The sequence below is a fragment of the Diadema antillarum genome, unplaced genomic scaffold (genome assembly GCF_040938485.1).
Source record: "Diadema antillarum isolate AM-2024a unplaced genomic scaffold, OU_Dant_1.0 scf00000022, whole genome shotgun sequence".
In the NCBI taxonomy this organism is placed as follows: Eukaryota; Metazoa; Echinodermata; class Echinoidea; order Diadematoida; family Diadematidae; genus Diadema; species Diadema antillarum.
In genome coordinates this window covers 3,047,534-3,073,551 of record NW_027270911.1, presented here as the reverse complement: position 1 = coordinate 3,073,551, position 26,018 = coordinate 3,047,534, and the positions used below count along the sequence as shown (strand labels likewise).

The 26,018-nt window shown below is 36.1% G+C and overlaps 2 protein-coding genes across 2 annotated transcripts; both read left to right on the top strand.

The window, feature by feature from the left end:
- Nucleotides 1–1,141: 1,141 nt before the first annotated feature.
- On the top strand, nt 1,142–13,156 carry LOC139731152 (betaine--homocysteine S-methyltransferase 1-like). The gene is made up of 7 exons (XM_071642036.1): nt 1,142–1,157; nt 8,500–8,690; nt 9,076–9,270; nt 9,904–10,015; nt 10,452–10,651; nt 11,567–11,648; nt 12,870–13,156. Exons 1-7 carry the CDS (start codon nt 1,142–1,144, stop codon nt 13,154–13,156), a joined length of 1,083 nt encoding a protein of 360 aa, XP_071498137.1.
- Nucleotides 13,157–18,161: 5,005 nt separating this feature from the next.
- LOC139731140 (betaine--homocysteine S-methyltransferase 1-like) lies at nt 18,162–25,385 on the top strand. Its single transcript, XM_071642026.1, has 7 exons — nt 18,162–18,177; nt 19,979–20,169; nt 21,738–21,932; nt 22,262–22,373; nt 23,317–23,516; nt 24,132–24,213; nt 25,102–25,385. The coding sequence occupies exons 1-7, from the start codon at nt 18,162–18,164 to the stop codon at nt 25,383–25,385; spliced, it is 1,080 nt and encodes a 359-aa protein (XP_071498127.1).
- Nucleotides 25,386–26,018: the final 633 nt, after the last annotated feature.

Below are 26,018 nucleotides of genomic sequence, written 5' to 3'. Positions count from 1 at the left end.
CAAAAACGTAAATTAACAAAATACATGTGATAATGAGTAACAAAATGAAGAAAGCGTAATTGTATTTTTTAGATACGTACATATGCATAGTACAAATTAAATAAGGTAAAATAAGGTAATATACCGTAAAAGGCATCGCTTGCATTTATTATGAGATATATTCGCTCTTCACAAAGAGAGGGTGACTGCATGTAGAGGCAAGGGACCTGTGGACGTTTTTTTTTTCTCGATAGTTTGTGTTTAGGGGAGTGTGAATTCTCGTGTTTGGCTGGGTAATGGTTCAATACCCCCTTCTTTCATCCCCTCCACCTAGGTCACGTTCTTTGTTCGACAGGAAAAACAGTTTTTGTGTTCTCTGTGTGATATTTGTTTAAATCATTATTTAGTTTTAGGACAAATGGTTCGAGGGGGGGGGGGCTGTAGCTCCTAACTCCCCACCCCTACCCGACCCCGCGTACCACCCGATTCCACAGTTCATTGATATTTACTTAATGGCTGACTGCAACCAAAGAAAAAAAAAAAGGATTTTGTATCGTTTGCACATCTTATATCAACCATTGCGCGCAAGCATGCCATTCGCTATAGAGAGCGGTTGGTTGGATACGATCTAAGTTAGGCATAATCTCTGCATTTGAGCGATTTCTTACTCCGCGTTTTCACAAAATAAGAGGAAAAACAAAGACGTACACATAATCTTACAGGGTGCATAGCGGTTCGACGGGATAAAACGTCGGGCCGTTGTTGTCTTCTGCATGTGTGTGTGTGTGTGTGTGTGTGTGTGTGTGTGTGTGATTTGTTTAAATCATTATCTAGTTTTAGATCAAATTGTTGAGGGACAAGGGCTGCAGCTCCCAACTCCCTACCCCCCCCCCCCACATCCGCGACCCCGTGTACCACCAGATTCCACCGCTCATTAATATCACTGATATAGTTGGCTGCAGCTAGAGAAAAAAAAATCGTTTGCACATCTATATCAACCACTGCGCGCAAGCATGCCATTCGCTAGTAAACGGTTGGTTACGATCTAAGCTTAAAAAATAGTCTCTGCATTTGAGCGACTTCGTACTCCTCGTTTTTCACAAAATAAGAGGAAAAACAAAGACGTTCACATAATCTTACAGGGTGAAAAGCGTTATGCACAATGCCATCTTCGAAAGGTATGTAGATTTATCCATTCCTTCTGTATACAAGAGTTGTCTTCTTTTTCAACACTGTTGTCATTTTGCATTTAAGCAGACCAACATGTACATTCTACTTATTATAGGATATAGTATGAACTGTTTATGCTCATGTGTTTTACGTGCAGACCGGCAGAAGGGACTACATCTTATTTGAAATCACTTGTATTTCAATCAAGTTTATACCTTTGATAACTCGAATTTGGTATCAGACAATTTTTATCAACGCCTTTGTGCAGCTCTACATCTTGTTTATAAAATATGTCCTTACAAAAAATAGGTATTCATAATAGGTCGGTGATGTTATGGCATGCTTATCAAATTAAGCGTTATTATGTGACGTTGGTGTTTGAGAAGATCTGTTTTCGTTGGGGTTTTTTTCAGGGATGCGTTTGTTTTTAAGTAAACATATTGAATTCAGGAGGAAATTGACATTAGAATTCATGATCGTGTATTTTGTTGTTGTTGTTGTTGTTGTTGTTGCAGTGAATAGGATTTAAATGCGTTTCATTCAAGTGAATAAAAGAATCCATGATGGTAAATTGAAACACGCAAAACTTTAAAGTTAAAAAGTTCTTATTCTGCAACCGCTTTCCATAAACTCTCTACACTTCTTTTTTGTCTGATTTTTTGCTTAAAAAAATTGGATTCAATTGGACATATGGGCCAGAGTTTGTTGTTTCTATTGACACTGTAAACATTTACAGACCATTTACAAAAACATAAGGACCCCAAAACTTACTTATATGACTCCGAATCGAGGCAATATCATATACAATCTGACACTCCTTTAGGAAGCCGGAGATGGTTGCATGTAATACACGTCCAGCTAGGGTTAAACAGGAATTATTGCAATCCTTTACTTTAACCTCATTACCCAACGGCAAGACAAAATTGATGAAAATTCATGACAATGTCTCGTATTCCAGTGACCAGAACGAGGAGACTGACTACCACATGCCCCATCATGCCCATGGTGTATTCGTAAAAAGTCCTGTCGATTGTACTGCTCGGAGCTTACATTAAAAAAAGGAGGGGAAGCACTAGAAAATGTAACAGAAGTCTCTTTTGTTACATTTTCTAGTCCTCCCCCCTATTTTTGTTGAAAACAAAATTTTAAAAAAAATGTTAGCTCTACGCAATACACTTGACAGGGTTTTCTTTTATCTATATTCTGTATTTATTTATAGTGTGTGTGTGTGTGTGTGTGTGTGTATGTGTATTATACAAATCATCTGTGCTCTCTTTGTACTCACAACTCTTTTGAAATTCTTGGAGAGGCCTGAACGGGAACGCATGGGAAAGGTCTTTGTATTATTCATGTCTTGTGCCAATGCACGCTTTATCATTCATAATGAGAATCTTGTTATATAATTGAAACAAATGAGCATCTTACGTTAATTTCTTTGAATGTTCGGGGAATAAGGGATAGGGCTAAGAGGAATAACATTTTTGCATGGTGTGAAAGCAAAGGAAGTGACATTGTTTTTCTTCAAGAAACTTATAGTACTGCTGATGTAGAGGAAAGGTGGAGCTCAGAGTGGGATGGCTCAATGTTTTTCAGCCATGGATCAAACCATAGTAGGGGAACTTTAGTTTTGTTATCCCCAAATTTAAAGTTTAAATTTGAGAATGTTTTATTAGATAAAGATGGGCGTTATATATTATTGAAGGGAGAACTGAGAAGCGTGAAAATATTAGTAGGTAATTGTTATTTCCCAACTAGAGATAAAGAAAAAACACAGTTTGAATTTTTGGATAAGCTAAATACTAAGATAGCGGAATTGTATGATCCTTCTCAGCTCGTAGTTTTTGGGGGAGATTTCAATTTACTCATGAATGGAAAATTAGATTATATGGGGCAAAAGAATATTATAAAAACTAAGTTTAATGAGAAATTGGAAGAATTTTTGAGAAAGTATGAGCTAGAAGATGTGTGGCGAAAAAGAAACCCGGATAAAAGGGAATTTACTTTTAGGCAAAAGTGGCCAATCGTTCAAAGTCGTTTAGACTATTGGTTTTTTTCCTCTAATGCACTTAATTTGGTTAATAAGTGCGATATCATTACGTCAATTACACCTGATCATTCTTGTATTTTGTTACAACTTAAGAATCTAGCAGATAAATTTTCATTTGGTAAATCTTATTGGAAATTTAATAATAGTTTATGTGCAGATCTTGAGTTTGTTAATATGTTGAATGAGAAAATTTATCAATTAAGGGAACAATTGATTCCAGAAATCCAGGATATATTACTTTTTTGGGATTTTTTAAAGATGAAAATGAGAAATATTATAATTAATTATTCGAAGGAGAAGGCAAAACAAAGGAGAAAGGAAATAGAAAAGTTAGAATCAGAAATAAGTCATTTACAAACTCAATTATTGACTTTACCTGTAAAATTCATAACGGATGAAATTGAAGAGAAAAAAAACAGCACTAAACAATTTGTATGATTATTCTCGCCAAGGTCTGAGAATCAGGTCAAGAGCAGAGTGGTATGAAGAGGGAGAACAGAAAACACAGTATTTTGAACAGTTGTTGAAATCTAAGAAAAGGAAAAGTGTTATTAAAGAAGTATACAATGAAAAGAAAGAAATAGTGTCAGATAAAAATGAGATTTTGAAAATTATTAGAACATTTTATGAAAAATTGTATTCTGTTTGTGATATTCTTGAAGATGAAAAGTTGATGTTTTTATCTGGTATTCCCAAATTAAATGAAGAAAGTAGAAATTTATGTGAAGGTGAAGTAACTAAAAATGAATGTTATGAAGTTTTGAAGGAAATGAAAGTTAATAAGTCTCCGGGAAATGATGGATTTACTGTGGAGTTTTATAATACTTTTTGGCCAGTTTTAGGAGATATTTTAGTTGAAACGCTAAATGAGGCATATAATAGGGGGGAACTGTCTACATCTCAAAAGCAAGGAGTAATTACATTTATAGAGAAGGAAGGTAAAGATGGTATGTATGTTCAGAATAATAGACCTATTACTTTGTTAAATGTTGACTATAAGATTTTATCAAAAATATTAGCTAAAAGGATTCAAAAGGTGTTACCGGAAATTATTCATTATGATCAAGTAGGCTATATGAAAAACAGAAATATCGGAGAAGCGGTAAGAATAATAGATGACATTCTTTTTCATGCATTGGAACATCCTTGCGGTTATCTAGTTGCGGTGGACTTTGAGAAAGCATTTGATTCGGTAGCGCATATCTTTTTATTTAAAATTCTGCAATTATTTGGTTTCGGGAATTCATTTCAATTTTGGGTTAAAGTCTTGTACACGGATATCAGTAGCTGTGTTATGAACGGTGGAAACTCAACGGGGTACTTTAATATCAAACGGGGTGTGAGGCAGGGTGATCCTCTGTCTCCATATATATTTTTATTAGCTATGGAAACTTTAGCTGGAGCTATTAGAAAAGATAAGGATATTAATGGAATTAAATTTGGTCAAAATGAAATAAAACAAATTTTATACGCGGATGATATTTCTTTGTTTGTGAAAGATGAGGGTTCAATTAAAAGGTTACAATTTTTATTTGATGAATTTGGGAAAATAAGTGGTCTCAAAATAAATAAAGGGAAGACTAATTTCTTATGGCTTGGGAAGGAAAAAGATAGGCCAAATATTCATTTGTTTGGGAATTTTGTCCAAGAAATCAAAATATTAGGAATTTATTTTTCCTTAGATGTTAAGGCAAAAGAGAATTTAAATTTTAAAGAAATATTAAGTAAGATAAAAAGTCTTTTAGGATGGTGGAAAGAAAGAGATTTAACACTTATGGGGAAAATACATCTTATGAAAACATTCGCCTTGTCAAAATTAAATTATGTAGCATCACTTATTGTTGTTCCTCAGTGGGTATTTTCAGAAGTCGAAAAAATTACCTTTGATTTCTTATGGCATGGCAAAGACCGTATAAAGAGAAATATTATCTATCAAGATTATGAGTTTGGGGGTTTAAGAATGACGAACTTTCGGTTATTTGTTAAGGCACAACGTATTATGTGGCTAAAACGCCTTCTATATGGAGAAAAAGAAGTTGGGTGGAAATTATTTTTTGACTTCTGTTTTAGTACAGTAGGAGGTAGATTCCTGTTTATGTGTGACTTTGATTCATCTGTTATGACAGATAATGTACCACCTTTTTATTCGGAAATATTGAAGGTTTGGCTTGATATCTATAAATATAGACAATTGGAAAATGAGGTTGTAAATCTAATAATATTTAGTAATAGGAGTGTATGCATAGCAGGTAGGATGTTTTTTCATAGAGATTTATTTGATGCAGGAATAATTACAATACAAGATATATTAGATAACGGTCATTTGAGATCTCAGTCACATTTTCAAAGCTTGGGTCTTGGTTTTAAGGTAGAAGAATTGCTTAAACTGAATGATATATTTAATGCTATACCCCAGAAATGGAAGGACTCTATGAGAGCAGGTACACTTCAGCAAGTTGATTCCACAAACTTTGATTTAAAATTTATTTTTTTCTGGTCAGAGAGTAAATTTGCAAGTTTTAAAATCGAGAAAAATATATGAGGCTATGGTGGAAGATTTACAGTCATCTTATGTTTTACAAATTAAAGATGACCACAGTAGCTATGATTATACAAACAAAGAAATAAAAGATCTGTTTTATCAAACCGAGTAAGTGTACATTGATAAGAAAATATAGAGAATTTCAATTTATGATGTTACATGGCGTAGTTTACACTAAGGAGCGTTTAATGAAGTTTGGTTTTGTAACAGACAGCCTTTGTTCCTTCTGCCAACATGAGCCGGAAACTTATCTGCACTTATTTTTACACTGTGTTAAAGTGAAACCGTTATGGGAATTCATAATTAATTATTTTGATATAAATGAGTTAAGGAATATGGATTGGAGAGATATATTTGGGGGAATCTCTGGCTATTCAAACAGATCAAAATGTGTAAATACTTTGATTATTTTAATAAAATACATCATTTTTAAATCTGGAACGAGAAATAAGCTACCCACTGGAGAAAAGATGCAAAAGATTATTGTTGAATTAATAAATGAGGAAAAAATCCTTGCGACCAAGGCTGGGAAGCTACATGTACATTTACAAAAATGGGAATATTTTGAGACTTCGTTGAATAAACCAGTCTGAATCTACGTGCAACGTCTGTGACTTTTATGAAAATAGTAATGTTTCCATAGTATTCCACTCTTTCTTTTCTTCATTTTTTCCTTTCCTTCATTCCTCCTCCTCTTCTTCTTCTTCTTCTTTTTTCTCTTGTGTTGTGTTGTATTTTCTCCCCCTCCTTTCCCATGCGTTCCTGTCAGCCTGTTGGCGGGCTGATTATATAACTATATTTACTATATTGTGATGTGTAGGCAAGAGCAGTTAACCAAATTAGGTGCATGTGTATGTGTGTGTGTGTATGGGTGTGTTTGTGTTTGTTTGTGTGTTGCATGTGTACAGATAGGGGTGGGGGAGGAAACAGGAAGGGAGGGAACTGGTGGGGGTGGTCATAGGGACTCAGTAAGGGATATGAGTTAGTAGGTGGGCGGGTATTGGTTGATAAATAATATGGTTTCATTATTTATTACTGTATAATTTTGCTGCATAATTCATTTGGATGATTATTAAGATTAATGCTAGAAGAATTGAATTATCACTGTTAAATTTAAACAGTTTTTTTGAGAGCATAGGGGAAGTGACTGTATGTAAATTGATAATTGTTCATGAAAATGTAATTTTTGTTATGTCATTATGTACAGCAATAGCAAATTTGCTATTATGATCACAAATGTATATTTTCGTCATTTCAATTGTAGCAAATGAAAATTGTTATTTTTTTTCTATTACTTTGAATGGAACAGAATAAACATCGTTGAAAAACAAAAAAAAAGTATGTGTGTGTGTGTGTGTGTGCGTGTGTGTGTATCCTCCATAAGGGATCACGTAGATTGACAAACGAAATAGATAAGTATACAGACATGAAAAGTACATGGAGGAAAAATATCCTAAGACTCTAATATTCTTCAAACACGAAGAGAAAGCATAAGATAAAGAAACAAAATAAACTTCAATGCATATTGGAGAAAATAATATGAATATACAGGATATTACCACGTAAAAGTATACAATGAGTGACGGCTCGTATGCCTTTACGAAAGGAGAGGAAAATATGAATATATTGGCTACAGCGTTATCGTTAACGTACAAATATTTCTGAAAAAAGGAGGGAGAATTCATTACAATAATATAATAGTATTTCACATATTTTGTACAGACATGCATGTTTGATTGTGTGCTCCAGTTTCAGTTGATTTTTTTTTATTTAATCACGGCAATTTGCTTCAGCAAAGCTGTTCTTCTGCAAATCCGTGAACAATATAAACATAGCAGAAATACATACAAAGTGAATACACAACCATAAAGAAATGAACAAGTATCAGGTATAGCAACAAAAAAACAAAAAAAAACCCCGAAACATTAAAACAGTACAGCAAAAAAAGGAAAACGGAGCAAATACCCAAGAAACATGTTATTTAAAAAATATCAAGTAGAGACAGGGAGAGAGAGAGAGAGAGAGAGAGAGAGAAAGTGAAATCCCGGGCAGTTGTTTAGGCTACAACAGATATACATCTGTTTGAAACTGGACAGAGAGAGCTTACATTTCAGATCATAAGTTAACCTATTCCAACATTGGACACCTCTAAAGGAAAGAGTTCTTTTTCCGACTTCTGTTTTTACCTTACACAGCATAATTTCTTCACACTGTTTCTCAAAAAATAATTTGTTAAATGTTCTTCAAAATTTCGCAAAACATATTCTGGAAGCATTCCATTAGAAATTTTATACATAACATGTAGTAATTGTTTATATCTTCGTTTTTCCAAAGTATCTAATGACAAACGATTGTAGATTGCTGAGGTCGAGTATCTTGATTCAACCAAAAGGACAGTTTTCAACACTCTATTTTGAATAATTTGCAACTTATCAGAATCCGTTTTTCGCAGATTACCCCATACAACGCTGCAATAATCGAATTTACTCTGAATAATGGATTTATAGAATACAAGAGCGGTTTTTTCAGTTATACAAAATCGTATTCTTTTCAATAGATACAGACTTTTTACTGTGCTTTTTATCACCCTATCCACCTGTTGGCTCCAATCAAGATGAAGACTTCATGCTCGACTAGACGGCGTGTGGATGCATGTCGAGTGTATAATAGTTGAGGTTGCATGTTAAATGAGCATAATGTGCTTGTCTGTTGGGAATGAAATGATGGTAACACTTCATGTTGCTCAAATTTCTAACCGCAGGATTAATGGAAAGGATCCGGGACGGAGAAACGGTTATCTGCGCGGAGGGATATCTCTACGCCTTTGAGCACAAGGGCTACCTGAAGGCCGGTCCCTATGTACCCGAAGTCGTGGTTGACCATCCCGATCTAGTCAGGCAGATGTACATAGACTTTGTCAGGGCCGGAAGTGATGTTGTGCAAGCATTCACGGTAAGCAGTTGTTGTAAATAATAGACCAAATATCAAAGTATTTCTTCATTTAGGTAGGTAGAAGGTGTATACTCGAGTTCATGAGTGGCGTAACATGCCGCTATAATATGCGATTTGCAGCGTCGTAGCAAACCTAGCACAGGAAGGTGACATGTCGCTGTTCGTTATCTTAAAGGGTTTTTATTAACCAAGGCTAACCCTCACTTATTAAACTTTATGTCTCTGATGTGATTGTTCATGTCAAAGATTAATAACGTTACTCATCTCCAGAATTTATGCTGTGCAGATTAATGTTATATGTTGTTTAAGAAGGTTTTCATTCAGCACATCGATGATTGTCCTTTCAAACTTTAACCAAGATGTGCTCTCTTCCTTCAACGAATAGTACTATGGTAATCGCTCTAAGATGAGGCTGGTCGGACGTGAGGACGATGTCGAAAAGCAGAACCGCCGCGCCCTCCAGATCGCCCGCGAGGTCGCCGACGAAACCGGAACGCTGATGTGTGGCGATATCTCCAACACATTTGTGTACAAACCCGACGACGAGGAGGCTATCTCTGAAACAAAGATGCTGTTTAAGGTAGGTCAGTCAAATGGAAACATGCTGAAAGTTAAGACATACTATACGACTTTCGGTCGCACAACTGACAGACTTTGGATCCAAAATCAATCACAATAGCCTCAGAATAAATACGCTTGTTTATTTCAGATCCAAAGTCGCTTGTGTGCGGCGGGCTTTACCCTCTAAAGACGGCAAGCAACGATTTTCTTTTTTAACTGTACAATCTTACAACTTTGATGGAAATCTAGTGACCTTTGGCACTGAGCAAATCATAGGTCTTAGCAGCATTGACTAAGAGCCAAATGACACACATACACACACACGAAAAAAATGGTCTGGATGAGCCACAACATCCTTTGCTCTGGTAAACCAAGTTCTGAGTACTTGTGATATGTTTCGAAGAGACAGAGTTCTCGCTTTTCACTCTGTGTTTAAATAATTAGAGTGTACGATTAATTTGTTTCATTCTTTTATTTGTGAAGGTATTCTAGTGACAAAAGACATTCAAAAAGAATTTGTTCCTTTGATCTGATACTGTGTCATTATTGCTATTTCCTCATCGACATTTTGAGATCATTTATTCTAACATAGATAAGTTCATCACAAACAAAGGTATTGTTATGACTGTTATGATCCCCTCCCTCTTTAAAGGAACAAGTCCAATGGGCTGTGGAGGAGGGAGCTGACTTTATCGTCGGAGAAACATTCGGTCATTTCGGGGAAGCTCTTCTGGGGCTCCAAGCTATCAAGGAATATGGCAAAGGTTTGTGGAATCTCTAACCTGTCCCCACTCCACCTGTCTGCTTCTTTCCTCCTTTCTCTCTCTCTCATCAACTGGGAGTCAAGATTATCAAGAGTGCAACAACAACAACAACAACAACAACAAAACCGCTCTTTAATAGTGAAGCGACCTGGATTTGACTTGTAATAACGTCAGTATACTGGATACAACATGTGACTAGAATATAACTGATTTATTCGTAAGTTAGATCTAAAAGTTCTCAATTTAATAACCTTGTAACTTTGTAGAAGGATATAGATCAATGGACAATTAATCGACTGAATAAAACGAGGCGTGTAAATCAGGGGTCAGGGCCAAAGGTTGTAATGCAAAGTAACGGTTTTTGTTGTGACTTGTGACCATAAATTGAATTTTTCTGGGGGGAGAGGTAATGAAGTTTTTCATCTCTTTCTGGAAGGTGTCCCGGCTGTGATCACTCTCGGTATCCACCTGAACAAGAACGACGAGGGCAAACCATGCACAATGGACGGAGTGGAGTTCAACGATGCCCTGCGACGTCTCGTGGCAGCAGGGGGGGATGTGGTGGGCTTCAACTGCTTCCGGGGACCACGGTCTATGATGCCGATGCTACAGAACGCCGCCAACGGTGACATTGGGGTAGGTAGTACATGTACATAATCATGTCTCACATTACCTGCAGATGATATTGATAAGTGAGAGACCAATCACACTGTCGAATTAAGTCTCCCCCCCCCAAAAAAAAAACAAAAAAAAAACACAACAACAACAAACAAACAAACAAACAAAACAAAACAACAACAACAACAAAAAAAAACACAAAACAAAACAAAACAAAACACCTCATCTGGAGGCTGGACACATTTTCATTGAATAAGGGCTTCTATATTCGTTTACATTAGAAATTAAAGTAGACTCATAAAACACGTGCAATTTTTGAGCGGTGAGCGAGTATAGTCTTTCTTTAAGGATCTCTGAAACGGAGTTTATAGCAGCAAAACCCTATGTAAATTTCAGAAGTGAAGTCAAACAAGTTAGTTTACTTAAAAACTTAACACGATATGTTTTGTGTTGTTAGTATAATTTTCTTTACCTTAACACGATGGGAGGCCAATAGGCTCCTTTAGGAAGACTATGTAATATATTCTCTTGAACATCCCGTATGTCATGGCTATGATAATGATCGTTATTATGATAAATGTCAGTTAGATCGTCATTAGGAAATTCTATTTACAAATCTCCTGTAATCATCAGGCCGACATAATCAACACCAGGTTATAATCGAGTCATTGAAATTAATGAATCAATCGATCAATTAGTTGCAACTTTAATGAAGTGAATTGTTGAACGATACATGTTAGTGATCGTATCATAATGGTTGTGTCTTAATACTCCTTGTCCCGAGTCGGTCATGATCTTCCGTGATTACGAAGCAAAATTTTAGTGGCTAACTTAGCAAGTATAGAAACCCCCAAAGAGGGAAAACACGAGATATTCTCTCACCTTTAACCTTTGACCCTTATTTTTCTTCTACCTTCCTCAATCATGCTACAGGCACCACTGGCTGCTCTACCCGTGCCCTACCGGACGAGCGAAGAGGAACCAACTTTCCTGGTCCTTACTGACGCTACCTCAGGTACATGATTTAGTATGGAATTGCTTGAATAACACACTTAATTAGCACGTTTATGTTGTTCTTGTTTTAGGCTAACTGCTTGTTCTATTACCTCAACAAGGAAAGTATCACTTCAATTTTGAGTGCAACTACGCAAAATTATATGACCATATCCACCGTCTTTAGACAATCTTTGGACATAATATCATGTTGATCACATTTTTTTTAAAACCCCCACAGGGTATTTATTGTTTTCATAATTTCAGCATAATATATCACACTACAGAAAGTGGAAATGGTGTTAATGCTTTGAAAAAAAAAATCCTGAAATTAAAAAAGAATAAGAAACCGTTGGCTTCTTTCCTGTTTTATTTCTTAACACTGTATATTTGAACATACACCGAAAGGTGATTGTCAAAAACAAAATTAATTAAGTCTTCTTATAGGCTTTAAACAAATACATTCTTGTTATGTTAAAATAAACATTATACACAATTTCAATTATATCTGTCTGATGCGAAAAAAAAATCATGTTGATTTCACACTCAATAAACGCACGTAGATTATGTTAATCTACACCGCAATGTTGACATTTTCCATCTATTTTGATATGCCATCTATACAAATTCGTTTTCATGAAATATTATCCATGCCTCTTTATAGAAAACTCTATTATCAAAATGATCTTCACGCGATAAAACGTTAATGCAGTCTTCGATCTCGTTTAGCCCTTTCTGTTCCAGGGACTTTGGACATTGTGTACAGTGCCACGGGATTATCTGTACCAATCAGCACTCAGAGCACTAAAACTATTAATACATAGCTCAAGATTTTCGTGGATTCGACCATGTCTATCACTTTATCCACTAATTTATAATAAATGAATACTGTACATTTAACCCGAAGGTTGTATTGAACAAATTTATGGAAAAAATTAAGTTTGTTTGTGTTGTTTTGTTTTGTTTTGTTTTGTTTTGTTTTGTTCGTATTGTCATGAATATGCATTCGTATAAAATGGGTGTGGCCTGTTCGGCCCACGTTCAAAAAAGATGGAGTGAGTCTTCCCTCACCTCTTGAGGTGAGGGAAGAATAAGGTTTTTTCTGTTGCTTTTAAGTTTGATATCACTGTAGTGGTGATTTGTTTTGTTGTCAGTTTGTGTGACATGTTGTTGTGCCACCAGAATATCCCTCCATTCCGTAATTTCATGTCTTTTCTATGTCTGTTTTTGCGTCTCGCAACAGGGAAAAAATGCTTCCCGCTTGATTTGGACATCCATTTGTGTTCTCGCACCGATATCCAAACATTCGCCCGCCAGTGCGCAGAGCTGAAGATCTCCTACGTCGGATTGTGCTGCGGCAACTCGCCCCACTACACTCGTACTCTGGCCGAGACGTTGGGTAGGGTGACTGAGGCTTCCAAGTACTCCCCTGATATGTCACTCCACGGAATGTTTGGCTCCAATCAAGAGAAGCTGAATCCATACTACCTAGACAGAAAAATGATAGGACTCACCAAGACAAGCGAGTAGAAGATGAAATCAAATCACTGTGAGCTTTATCAAAGTGGACATAACCACAGGGTAACAAGTAAAAAGTTTTTTATATAAATATAATGATGGAGATTTATTATTCTCTTGAGAAAAACAATAAAAGGTTCTAGAGCAAAGTTTGATGGTAAAGTTTGACACAGGTATACTTTCTTGATACACAATAGCACGATCGCATCTACAGTGAATCGTTAAAATCTGTCACAAGACATCGACTAAAAGAAAGAAAGAAAAAAAATCATGAAGGTTGTTAGTAAACTCGTAAGAGGAAAAGATTATCTCGTGCCTGATACATAAGTACATGTATCTTTTTTTTTTTACCTAGAAAAGTTCTTAAAAGTTTAGGACATTCGTTAAAAGTGGAATTTGTATAAGTTTGCAGAAAAACTTGGCTGAATCCATTGTTACACTAATAAACAGGAAAATCATCGAATAGATACTTTGCATATTCAATTAAATTCAAAGCAGAAGAACATTTTTACATCGCTGCGATGCATGACACGAAAGTATATATCGGTCTAGATATAAAATATGATTTTTTTTTTGAAACTCAGTTATGCGGATAATTTTAATATCAGCATCTATACTTGGTCGTTATTGGAGAGGGACTATGTAGAACAATCCGCTTAATTTTTTGAAAAATCAAAATTGAAATGAAATTGAAATTGATTTCGATGCTGTGATTATTCACTTAATATCCACATCGAAACCAGAGGGAGTTGGTGTAAATGGTAATGATGTAAGTCATAATGAAAGATATTTTCAAAGTCAAAGGTCACCTACCCCTTCCCCCTCGCAGCAACACATCATCTGAGATCTGAGGGGTGTGTGCAGTTACCATGACGATTATCTGTCTTATTCAGAAGTGCACTCAAGACAGAACATTCATTTTCTTTTGTTTTGTTCTTTTTCTTTTTCTTTTCTTTTACTTCTTCTTATATTTGTACCTTGCTATTTAAGCTTTTTACATAGTTTGTCATGAGTCATATTTCAGATTCTCCATTACAAAGCAAATTTACATTGGTATTTTTTCCTGGAACCCCCGTTTACAAGCTTTGCTTTTGCGGTTCCATCATATTTCACATGTTATAGTCTTTATATGTACATAATGTATGCTGACACACTTTCTAGTCATGACCAGCTTTATATCATATTTTGCATCTTGCTTGCTTGTATTTTTCTTTTTTTTTATTAGTATATATATATATATATATATATATATATAGATGTCAAGTGAAGTATGAAAATAAACGTGCTGGAAATGTTTACTGTGTCTCGAGTGTAGGACCAGTGCAGTTTCAGCAATTTAATTAAAAAAAATAGTGTGGATTAATTTCAGAGTTTCTCAACGCAATCTTTATTGAATAATTGTCCACTCTATACTCTTAAGCGGATAATTGGGAGAAGTTCATGAAAGGGTTTATGAACTTTAATGTACATGCTTGAATATGCCATATATTTCCGTAGGCAGTATGTTATGATTATTATATTTACAAGATTTTATTTGTTTTTCCTCATCTGTAATAACGTATCTTGTGACTCATGGACTTCTGATATTTCATGGACCATTAAAGTTCTCCAAACAGGAAAAAGGGGAGGAGTAAGTCTCATCAATACCCGGGTCACGTACTCATCTTTGTCATAAATTGGGTAAGATGATAAATCAGGGTGATAAGATCTATAGTAAAATAACTTCGATAAGGACCTTGGATCAATCATTACAACCATACTATGTTTTAATTACTTGATCGATCCTCTTACTCTAGTTTTATTTGAAAGATATTCTGGGTCTTTTGAAGTTCATATAAAGTGATTAGAGTGCAGTAAATTTGGGCCAAGAAGTATTTTATCAGGATGTTTAGTACATAAAACTGTTTGTTGAAAATGTCTGTTGTGTGAAATGAGGTCCTCGTAACATCTTCACAACAATTCATGAAATATACGGTGACGGCAAAGAAACTATATTATAAATACGCAGAATATATCGGAATTAAAGAAACTAATGCACTGGGTTGTTTTTATTGCAACTGATTGGCAAATTGCCCAACATCGACGTAAACAATATATGTATTATAAGATGATGATCAGTTGCAATCAAGACGTTTTGACGCAAGAATATCATTAATTCAATAAATACCCAGTACCGGCTGCATGCCGTAAAGATTAAAACCAGCACTGGCTGTCGGACGGAAGCTCGGTGGTTCAGTATATATCACAAGATATCATAAAAGATAATAGGATAGCAACTCTTGCTAGTACGACAACTTTTCACAGCAACAGCCAATCAGGAAGTTGGATTCTTGTCATTACCATGACGTTTGACATTCCAGCTATAGAGTTGCTATCATAGCAACTTTTTATGAATTAGAGTCCCAAGTCGAAGGATCGAATCCAGGCCAGTAAGTATGCTTATGCTTAATTCTTATCATGCTTATGAATAGCTACAACTAACCCACTGACCAATACGTAGAATATAATCATTTATATACGGTTAAAAAAATGTAATCTTAATTTTGACATCAGAGGGTTGTCAAAGATTATTGTATGGGATAGATTGACGGTTAATGTTGTTGTTGAAACTGTAGAAGTCTCACTTATGATTTAAAGAGTCCGTAGATTATGTGCTGAGTAAGTGCACGTCACATCAGCTAGCTTGAGGGTAGAGAAATTGATATTATATAGTTCTACCAAGCACTTTCTACAGGAAAGAATATCATGATATTTTGATATTATGCTACAGTGGAATAATATTTCATTATTGTTGGCAGGTTAAGCTTAGACATGAAAGATCCAAAGATGTTCTCCAGATACATTGTCATCGAAAAAAAGAAATATGATGGTATACTTATATGTAAGAAATACTATATAATAGATACCCAAAACAACAACAACAATAAAAAAAAACAATACAAAACTCTTTCCAAATCGCTTAACTTTATTTGTTCATGGTTATATACCTGATGTGGATAAATGTGAATAAATGTTTAAGTATTCAAAGTTTTGCAAGATGAAATGTCTTTCATTCACTTTAACATTCTTATAGAGGTCAGCCATCAGAACGAGTCATTTTATGGTACAGTTTTCAGTTAATTTGTATCGGTTGTAAATAGAGCCCCTATAGATTAGATAGTGATAAAACCCTGGATTCCTCCTTTGCAGGCTCTTGGTTTTTTATGTCTTGTGTAGTACTCCTTCGTCTTTTCTATTCGCTACCTCATTCCTCCATGAAAACAAACAAACACACAAACGCACAAGCATTCCAACGAACAAACTCCCCCACCCCCCCCCAAAAAAAGCAAAAATAAAAGCGAGTATTGTGAGAGCATCAAGAGGATTGAAAATATTGTAATAATGGCTACTTGTATTGCGCACAGGGTCATCCTTCTGGTGCTCATGGCGCTTCAAGAAAAAAAAATAGTACAGAAAAAAAAATGTAAACCGATTTTGATGGAACATCTTCTGATACTAGTACTCGAGGGAGACGCTGGATTGCATTCGAACCGTATGCGTGCATTGGCTCGGACAACCCTATATGATAGCCTTGTTATAATCCTCTTTATTGGTTGTACACACCGTCCAACGTCCATGGCGCAGAAAGGGCCAATGCGATGCCGCAGTTTATAGTACCTGATGAACACTGTCAGACCCGCCATTTTCAAATTCCAGTTGACGTTTTATATCAAACGCGTTTCTCACGGGACTGCAAGCAAGTTTCTGTATGGGAATGGATATTAGGTACCGACCTCTATAACATACTATAGAAATCGGTGGTATTAGACCTATAATGTAGGTCCCTTTTGTGAAACCTTTAAAGATACTCACCAGTGCGACCAGGAAGTGCGCATATCACCTGTTGGCGCTATTTAACGAATGGCTATTATAGGGCATAACTCGGGGGATCTAACCCCGATATACGGCCATTTCAAAAAGCTACCACTTGAGTCGCGACTTCTGTACAACTATACAGGGCTGTGTATAGTTACCACCTGGACAGATTAAAGTGAAGGATAACACTGGTAAGCTATCTCGTAGTTACATTTGCAACGAGAAACGTTTGTTCTGTCGACCAGTCGTATACTATTGTACCACCTTCCAGACAGTCACCTTGGTCGTGTTAGCAAATACCGTTTATGTTTTGTATCTGTTTTATCTCTATGTCATTCATAGCAATTCGCTATACTCTGCCACTTTGATACACACGACAATACTACAATTAAAGGGTTCACCATGACCCAGGCATACACGAGAGCACATATTAAGGCACGCTATCTATCGAATCGGGTAGGCACTATTTTCTGGCTGTATAGTCGCTTCGATCAAAGTACGCGTTTATTGTGACTGCACTTGCATTTGGAAGCCTTCCTTTCTTGTTGCAAGGACGCACCAAAAATATTGATTTACTTTACAGTACACACGATTATCGTGTGAACTTGTTAATGTCTCAAGAATTTAGAGTGGACAGACACTCAGCTGAAATTTTGTGTCTGTCAAACGCTAAGTTAATATTATTAGATAGCACTGTGGAAGCATAGTGATTTTTTGTTCCTATTGAAGTAACAATTTTCAGCTATTCAAATAAATAAGGGTGGTTTGGATCTTTATGTTCCTATATAATTCTTATACTGCGTCCGTCCTCTTGTGATGTAAAAATGCACGTGCACATCCTTTTTATACAAAATGTTTCAATGATTTCACCACTTTCCGCGCATGGTTTATAAATTGTAAACATGGTAAACGCAAGACAATCCATTCTTAACCCACCCATCACCCATCCCCTCTCCATCTAATGGAATATTCTAGGGCGTAAAAGTTTACAGCTGGCCTCTGTTGCACGATCTCGGCAGTCTTCATTTTTCATTCCAGTATACCACGAGGTGGTAGCTGTAGAAAAAGACTGTGACATCGACCGTCCAACCCGTCTATCCCAACCCCTGTCTCTCTCAGGCCTGAACGAAGAGTTTTCTTATCGACCTTGTGACGTCACGTCATGTCCAAGACTAAAGGTAAGACCTACATGATCACTATCTGTGTTAGACCGTCCCTCAAATTGTCATCTATGTATTTGTTGTGGTTATACCCGGGTTACTCCATGAATAAACATCACAAAGGTCTGTACATTGTATCTTTGTTTGTAAGTCTTTGTATTATTGTACGCCAATGTCTTACATCATAATGTTCACTTATCTTCTGGAAATTGCACGTCTTTGTGATTTGATGGTATATAGCTGCATAACACTCATTCAAAAAGGAAAAATGTTGAATTAAAAAAAAATGAAATAGTAACAAATTGGCAGAGCTGTGATATAACGAATATATGTGGATATTTTACAACATTGCAATCCCTTTTATTTCCTATCAAGTTCAATCGAAGAATCATAGCATGTTGTATGAGCAGAGACAAATTTTATCTAACGCTTTAAAGATTCTGCACATTTCCTTGCACTTTCTTTGCGTGAAACATAAGCTGGGCGGCTATAGTGTCAGAAGTTTGCGAAGGGAGTATACAATAGAAATTTTAGAACCCGAATTGGCCTGATTTTCAAAAAGCCAATCGTACTTCAAAACTGGTCTATTGGTAAGGTAAATGTCTAGAATGTTAGCTACACATAGCACACACCAACTGAGGCCCAATTAAAAAAAAAGTTCCCAAAAACGAAGAACGTCAAAGCATGTCTATTATAAGTCGCCTGCTCCCGCTTGCGCAGGCGAGAATTGTTCGTCCGAGATAGCCACAGTCCATGGAATTTGAAGGAATATAACAAATTGCACTCTTGCTCACCCCGCTAGAAGTACAGTACAATGAAATGGAGCCCATTGAGGCGATCCAGAAGTGAGAAAGAAATGATAAAGAAAAGAAAATGCTGTTATAAAAGTTGGGGAAAATTTGACTATGAATAATTTAACATGGGGTTCATGATAGGATGAGACATTACTGTAAAATAACATATTTACGATATCCTGTAGATGGGTTGAGCAAAACTGCGCGTGTATAGTATACATAGGAAAACATGGAAAGCATATTCAACAGCAAAAGTTTTCTAAGATGTCGGCAAGGTGATTTTTGAAAGCAACCATGTCGAAGTTTATATGTGATCTAAAAGACCTGAGAATCCGTTTAGCTCTTGTGGTTTATTGAATCTTCTTGCGAGAGAACATGAGTAAAGTGGAACAGAGCAATTCGAGTAGTATAGGTGCCTCTATCTTCCTTCTTTCCTTCTTTTCGGCACAGAAAAAAAAAGATTGTAAAACTGGCGCCATCAATCTAAGAATAGCAAGAACGATTTATATCATCTCTAACTCACTATCTACCAAGGAATCTTTCAAATTTTGAATTCGACGTTAGCGGCGACCAAGTGGTCCGGGGCCGCCAAAAGAAAAAGTAAATATCGAGCCACGATAAAAATCTATATATATACAATGTATATATGTATGTATGTAAATATATATACATATATATACATATATATATATATATATATATATATACATACATATATATACATATATTTAACGAAGAATCAAGAATAAACTGGTAATGCATTTTTTTTGCCAATAAAGAAAAAAATACCACTGTATTTCTTGATTCTTCGTTATATAGGAGCCATTACGTGAATTCTCAACATGTTTGTATATACACAATCGTATATATATATATATATATATATATATATATTTATTTATATATGTATATATGTATGTATGTATATATATATATACATATATATATATATATATATATATATATATATATATATATATATAATTTTGTAAATGTCAACCGTTATACTTTGGCTGTGATTTCAGGTCTTCTGCAGCGACTTGAGGATGGAGAGACGGTTATCTGTGCCGAGGGCTACATTTTCGCTTTCGAGCGTCTTGGCTACCTAAAGGCTGGTCCCTTCACCCCCGAGGTGGTGGTGGAACATCCTGACATGGTTAAGCAGATGTACCGCGATTTTGTGCACGCCGGAAGTGACGTTGTACAAGCATTTACTGTAAGGGACTTCTTAATAATATGCTAATATTACCCATTGTATATAGAGGTTATAAATGAATATGATAACAGGTTAATTTGGGACGCGACTTTCCTGCAAATAACATTGAAGCCATAAAAAATATTGATAACGTGAAGTACTAATGGTTAGAAAGATAACTGTCTATATAAGTGGGAGTAAGCGTCCCACTCACGTGTAAACAAGGAGGTTCTAATGAAAGGTGAGACCCACCTTTTATAAAGATCACTCTGATTTTCTTTGTTGTTGTTTTTTGGATATCCAGGTCATTTCAAAACCAATTACCATCAAATAAACTTTGAATACCTCTCTTGCAGAAATTAATGCTCTCTAATCAAGTGCTAATATTTCACAAGTGGTTTCTAATTATCTCTCAGAAAATTAAAATCTCAATCCCCATCCCAACCAAAACCATAACATCCCTTTAAAGTTCGACTGAACTCATATATATGTATATAAATAAATATATATATATATATATGTGTGTGTGTACAGTGGCGGATCCAGAGGGGGCGCAACCGGCGCATGCCCCCTTTATTTTTCGTAAAAAAAAACAAAAGAAATAAAAAGAAAAAATGAAACGAAATCCGGAAGTGGCACCAGTAATATCAGTTGCGCCCCCTCCCCTCCCCCCCCCCCCCCCCCCCCCCCCCTCTTTACAGAATTTCTGGATCCGGCCCTGTATATACGTATACACATAGCAAGTTGTCCACGTGTTGGCGTGATAATATCATCAAAACAAAACTGACACAAAATTCATGCTGTATTCACTGACAGTTACTGTTACAGTAACGTTATGTTTGGTGTGCCGAAATAAACTGTTGGTGTATACAGCATGAACTTTGTTTCAGTTTTGTTTTCGATGATATACTAAAGTATATAATATATACACATATCATAGATGGGTGTGGCGGGGGAATGACTTCTGGCAGGCGTTGCAGTATGTTCACTTTGCCTTTAATTCTCCCGAGCAAAGTGAACATACTGCAACGTCTGGCAGCAGTCATTCCTCCGTCATACCTATACATAAAAGTAATGCAACACCCATCACGTGCGAGGCTGAGCCCTCTTCACCTTATATATATATAAATATATATATATATATATATATATATATATATGTATATATATATATATATATATATATATATATATAGTGAAAACTTTGAGCAAAGAAAATGGTCAGTTTTCCTTTCTTGTTTCAATATATATATATATATATATATATATATATATATATATATATATATATAATGTATGCATAGATTTTGTTTTCACTTTCCAGACGCACAAGTTCAGGACACTGTTCTTAACTCCAACTACACTGTAAGATAGTATGTGTTTATACATTCTTTCCACCTATGATATATATTCAAAAACGATGTGTCTATGCCCAGAAGCCATGCAGGAAGTGCTTTTTATACTTACTTTACTTTCAGGTGATTTGTGCTGCCTTCACATTACTCATTATTGGCCAACTCGAAGTAATGTTCGTATTGAAAGTTGCCCACAGTGTTCTGACCATTACACCTGTGTGTCGCAATGTATAGTACTACGGCAATCGACACAAGATGAACATCGTCGGTCGCCTGAACGACCTCGAGAACCAGAACCGACTAGCCCTTAGGATGGCCCGCGAGGTCGCCGACGAGACAGGAACGCTGATGTGTGGCGACATCTCCAACACCTTCGTCTACAAACCTGACGACGACGAAGCGAGACGGGAGACAGCGGACATGTTTAGGGTGAGCATCAGGGTCAACATATCGTATCGGTGGTAGAAGGCTTAACGATGCACCACGTATTCTTTCTAGGGTATGTGTTTGGCTCTGAAAAGGGCCTACCCAGTCCCCATAGGCCTACCCATAGGGACTGGGTAGGCCCTTTTCAGGGCCAAACTCATTATTATTATTGTCATTATAATTATCATCATTATTATCACTATTATAAGAAAAACGTGCACATAAGTCATACGTGTGTAAATGAATCGAGACAACTTTCATTTCATACACTTTTTAACAAACAAAGAGAAATCAAAATAATGCTTTTCGAATGGCAAATGTTTCTATCACAGGAGCAGATAGAATGGGCGGTTGAGGAGAAAGCCGATTTCATTGTGGGTGAGACATTTGGTTATTTTGGAGAGGCGCTCCTAGCTACCGAGGCCATCAAAAAGCACGGTAAAGGTGAGTGCCATCATCGAAGAGAGAAATTTTTTTTAAAAATTCAAATAACAGTTGCAATAAACTCAAGTGTAAATACAGTGACGAAAGCTCCATAACATTTCCACTAAAAAAAAAAAAATGAACCTTTTCAGCATTGGCCATATTAATTATGAACGTCACAATCGCATATGCAATTCAAAGGAGGTTACTGATGTAGTATGTAAACATCATCTGAACACATTAAATCATGAACAACTATGGTGTAATTCATGATGCATTATGATAACAACAACAAGAAATGTATTTTTTAAATTCTTGTGACAAAAAGGAAAATGCGACAATCAAGATTTTCTTTGTGCGCGTCATTTGGATACTTAGGATGGCAGACGTCATCACGCTCTCGAGATTTCCATTTTGATTGCTAAACTGATATCGATGTTTCTTGGGAACACCACGTAATTCAATATCTAAAGAGTGCAATTGAGAGCCATTTTTAAACATTTCAAAGTGGGTCCATTATCAATTAATAGAGTGAAATGAAACCTTTCCAATGATGCCTCACATGTGGCATAACAAGGAATGATCATTCTTGAAGTTATGAATGAAAACATCCAATATTTTTCTTATCATTTTCTTTGTTTCGTCAGCAGGTTTACTCGCACATTATCTCAAACTGACAAGAACTGAGTTATCTCGTCTTGCGATCGAGTTTTTTGTTTCTCCAAATGTTAATGAAGCTGCATGTCGTTGTTCTGTTCATTTGACTATGTTCTTCAGACGAGAGTCAACTTGATCATGTAGTGGATGTAGTCTTGTTGGTGCGGTTATGAGGGCGGTCTGAGTAATTATTGTTATGTGCACATATGTGTTCATTTATCTGTGTGCTTGTCAATCTGTCTGTTTGTCGGCGTAATTCATCCTTTTTTCTTTCCCTCCCTTTTTTCTTTTCTTCTGCCCGCTGCAGGTCTGCCGGCCGTCGTAACTCTCTCGTCCCATCCGAAGCGGAACGATGAGGGCCAACTCTGCACGATCGACGGCGTGGAGTTTAACGAAGCGCTGCGCAGGCTCGCCGCCGCTGGAGCGGACGTCGTGGGCTTCAACTGCACGCAAGGTCCCGAAACTATTATGACTCTTGTAGAGAGTGCCCTCAACGATGGTATCAAGGTATCCCCATAATCATCATGCCGTGTGTCGTCATGTCACACGTATAAAGTCTGAGATTATAAAGGGTAGAAAAATGGTAAAAAAGGGTGAAAAAAAAACCTGGCTTTGGCAATATAACCTTAACAGTTTTCTAGCTCTCAATTCCTTTTCAAAATGTTTTCCTTGTGATAAAGTCAGGCAAATTATGATATCACTTTAAAGCCTAGCTTCTTACGGATTTATATCCGTCATAACCTATATATATATATATATATATATATATATATATATATATATAGATATATATATAATGTTAGTAATGCATGACCATGAATATGAGATGCCTCCCGTGTCAAAACTTGTTTTGGACCCGTAATGTTCAAATGTTGACCTTTTTGTCATCAGTGTGACATCGGTTTATAAAATGTTACATTAAAATGTCACATTTTGATCTATCTTTCTTCCTTCCTGTTTATTCTATTCCTTCTGTTTCTCTATCTTTCTTTCTTTCTTCTTTCTGTTTATCTTCTCGGGTACTTATGCACATAATTTATATGCGTGTATCAATGAGGGTACGATGATTACACACTCTACTGACTGAGAGACTGTTTCTTGTATTCATCCACACATCACTAGACACCGTTAGCTGTTCTACCTGTGACGTACCGGACGACGAAAGAATATCCTTCGTTTTCTTCCATCCCAGATCCGAAGACTGGTAAGTTGCTATGGAAACCTTTCGGAGAGTGTCAAACAGACTGAATTCGTGCATTGTCTCCGTATAAAGTGATACCGGCCATCCTTCCTTCTGAAGTGATTCAGGTGTTAACATGGGTTGTGTCTAACAAGAAAAAAAAAGGAAGACGACCTTTTCTATAAAACAACAACAACAACACCAACAGAAAACTATCACTTACGTCATTGCAATTTGTATCCAATGTCATATGAGCATATGATTTTGCCTTCAGGCACAATGGCTTATTGAAATAACCAACTTCTCATGTTTGTATCAATTTCTTTAAATCAAGAAAAACACATTCCTGTCTGTCGGGCTGAATTCAAATTTTTGAAGTTATGCACAACATTTTATAATTGTGTTTTCACGTGGTCATCATACACTGTAATAGTAGTTTCATGTTTCGTATTTCTATTTGATTAAAGGTGTTGTACTGACTGGTATGGCCTTTGTCAGGCAGACAGGATTTAAAAAAAAATATGGAAACAAACACACCAAGGAATCAAGGAGTATAACAGTTGAGCGGGAAGAACAAACTTGATGTCGACGGAGAAAAAAATAATGTAAAAGAGCACGATAGGGTTTTTTATCATCACAATATTGTATGTGGAAATTTGTATGACTTTACCTTTTTCGTCTTGTTCAATTTCATTCAATTTCCAACACATATGATTTAAACATTTGCATACACATATTAATGTCAATGATACAACAATATAATAAAAACAAACGATGAACAGTGATACAATTTTGTAAATTTCAAGAGAAACAATACAAAAAAGTGGATGGAAATGGATGATTGTGTTTATGCACTTTTTTCTTCTCTTTTCATTCTCATTGTTCTTAATTCTGTTACGTCAATGCGTGAAGGTGATCGCGCCTTCCCAGCCGATCTGAACTGTCTGCTCTCCTCGCGCCGAGACATAGCGGAATTTGCCGAACGCTGTGCCCAGCTCAAGCTTCCGTACGTGGGCCTGTGTTGTGGTAATGCCCCGCATTACACTCGCACGCTTGCCGAGACGCTTGGCCGAAGGCCCGAAGCATCGAAGTACTCGCCGGATATGACAATGCATGGCTGGTATGGCTCGAAGAAAGGTGTGGTCAATTCACACTACACTGACACACGAAAGAACACATTGGGGAAAAACTTTTAAGATCCCCCCAAAAAACTTGTTTTTGTGGGTCACAATTAAAGGAAACAAAACGTAAGTACATGAATGATCAGCTGTCGGTGTTTGAGGCTTCGAAGGAGAATGGTTATACAGTACGATCATTATTCAAGTTTACAATTTCAGCAAAAGAGGAAGCTTATACTGACATATATACGAGGATATAACCAAATGTAAGAGGGAGACACAAAGTAAACGTTGTTTAGCTCACAGTCTTCTTACCTACCGCAGCAATTGGGAAACAGAATGTAATAGGTTGAGACCGAACTGTTCCCAGATCCAAAACCGTGTTAGAGCTAGGCCCCTCAACTTACGTATCAATTGTACTTTCATCAACTTGACGAAAATGGCGATGCTTAAATTCGAATTCGAGGAATCTGTCAGATAACTGCAAAGTAAATATGGTGTAATTTGCCTCTGCTGTCAACAAAAGTTTGAACGAGAGAATAAAATTATATATATATATACATATATATATATATATATATATATATATATATATATATATATACATATATATATATGTATATGTATATATATATATATATATATATATATATATATATATATATAAATAGCGAAAATTTGAGCAAAGAAAATGGGTTTTTATCGGGATTT

Bases quoted from the DNA above. Each gene is read 5' to 3' on its own strand.
- LOC139731152 (XM_071642036.1), top strand. The intron at 9,271-9,903 runs GTAGGTCAGTCA...CCCTCTTTAAAG, and splicing joins AAACAAAGATGCTGTTTAAG to GAACAAGTCCAATGGGCTGT. The intron at 10,652-11,566 runs GTAGGTAGTACA...ATCATGCTACAG, and splicing joins CCGCCAACGGTGACATTGGG to GCACCACTGGCTGCTCTACC.
- LOC139731140 (XM_071642026.1), top strand. The intron at 22,374-23,316 runs GTGAGTGCCATC...TGCCCGCTGCAG, and splicing joins CATCAAAAAGCACGGTAAAG to GTCTGCCGGCCGTCGTAACT. The intron at 23,517-24,131 runs GTATCCCCATAA...ACACATCACTAG, and splicing joins CCCTCAACGATGGTATCAAG to ACACCGTTAGCTGTTCTACC.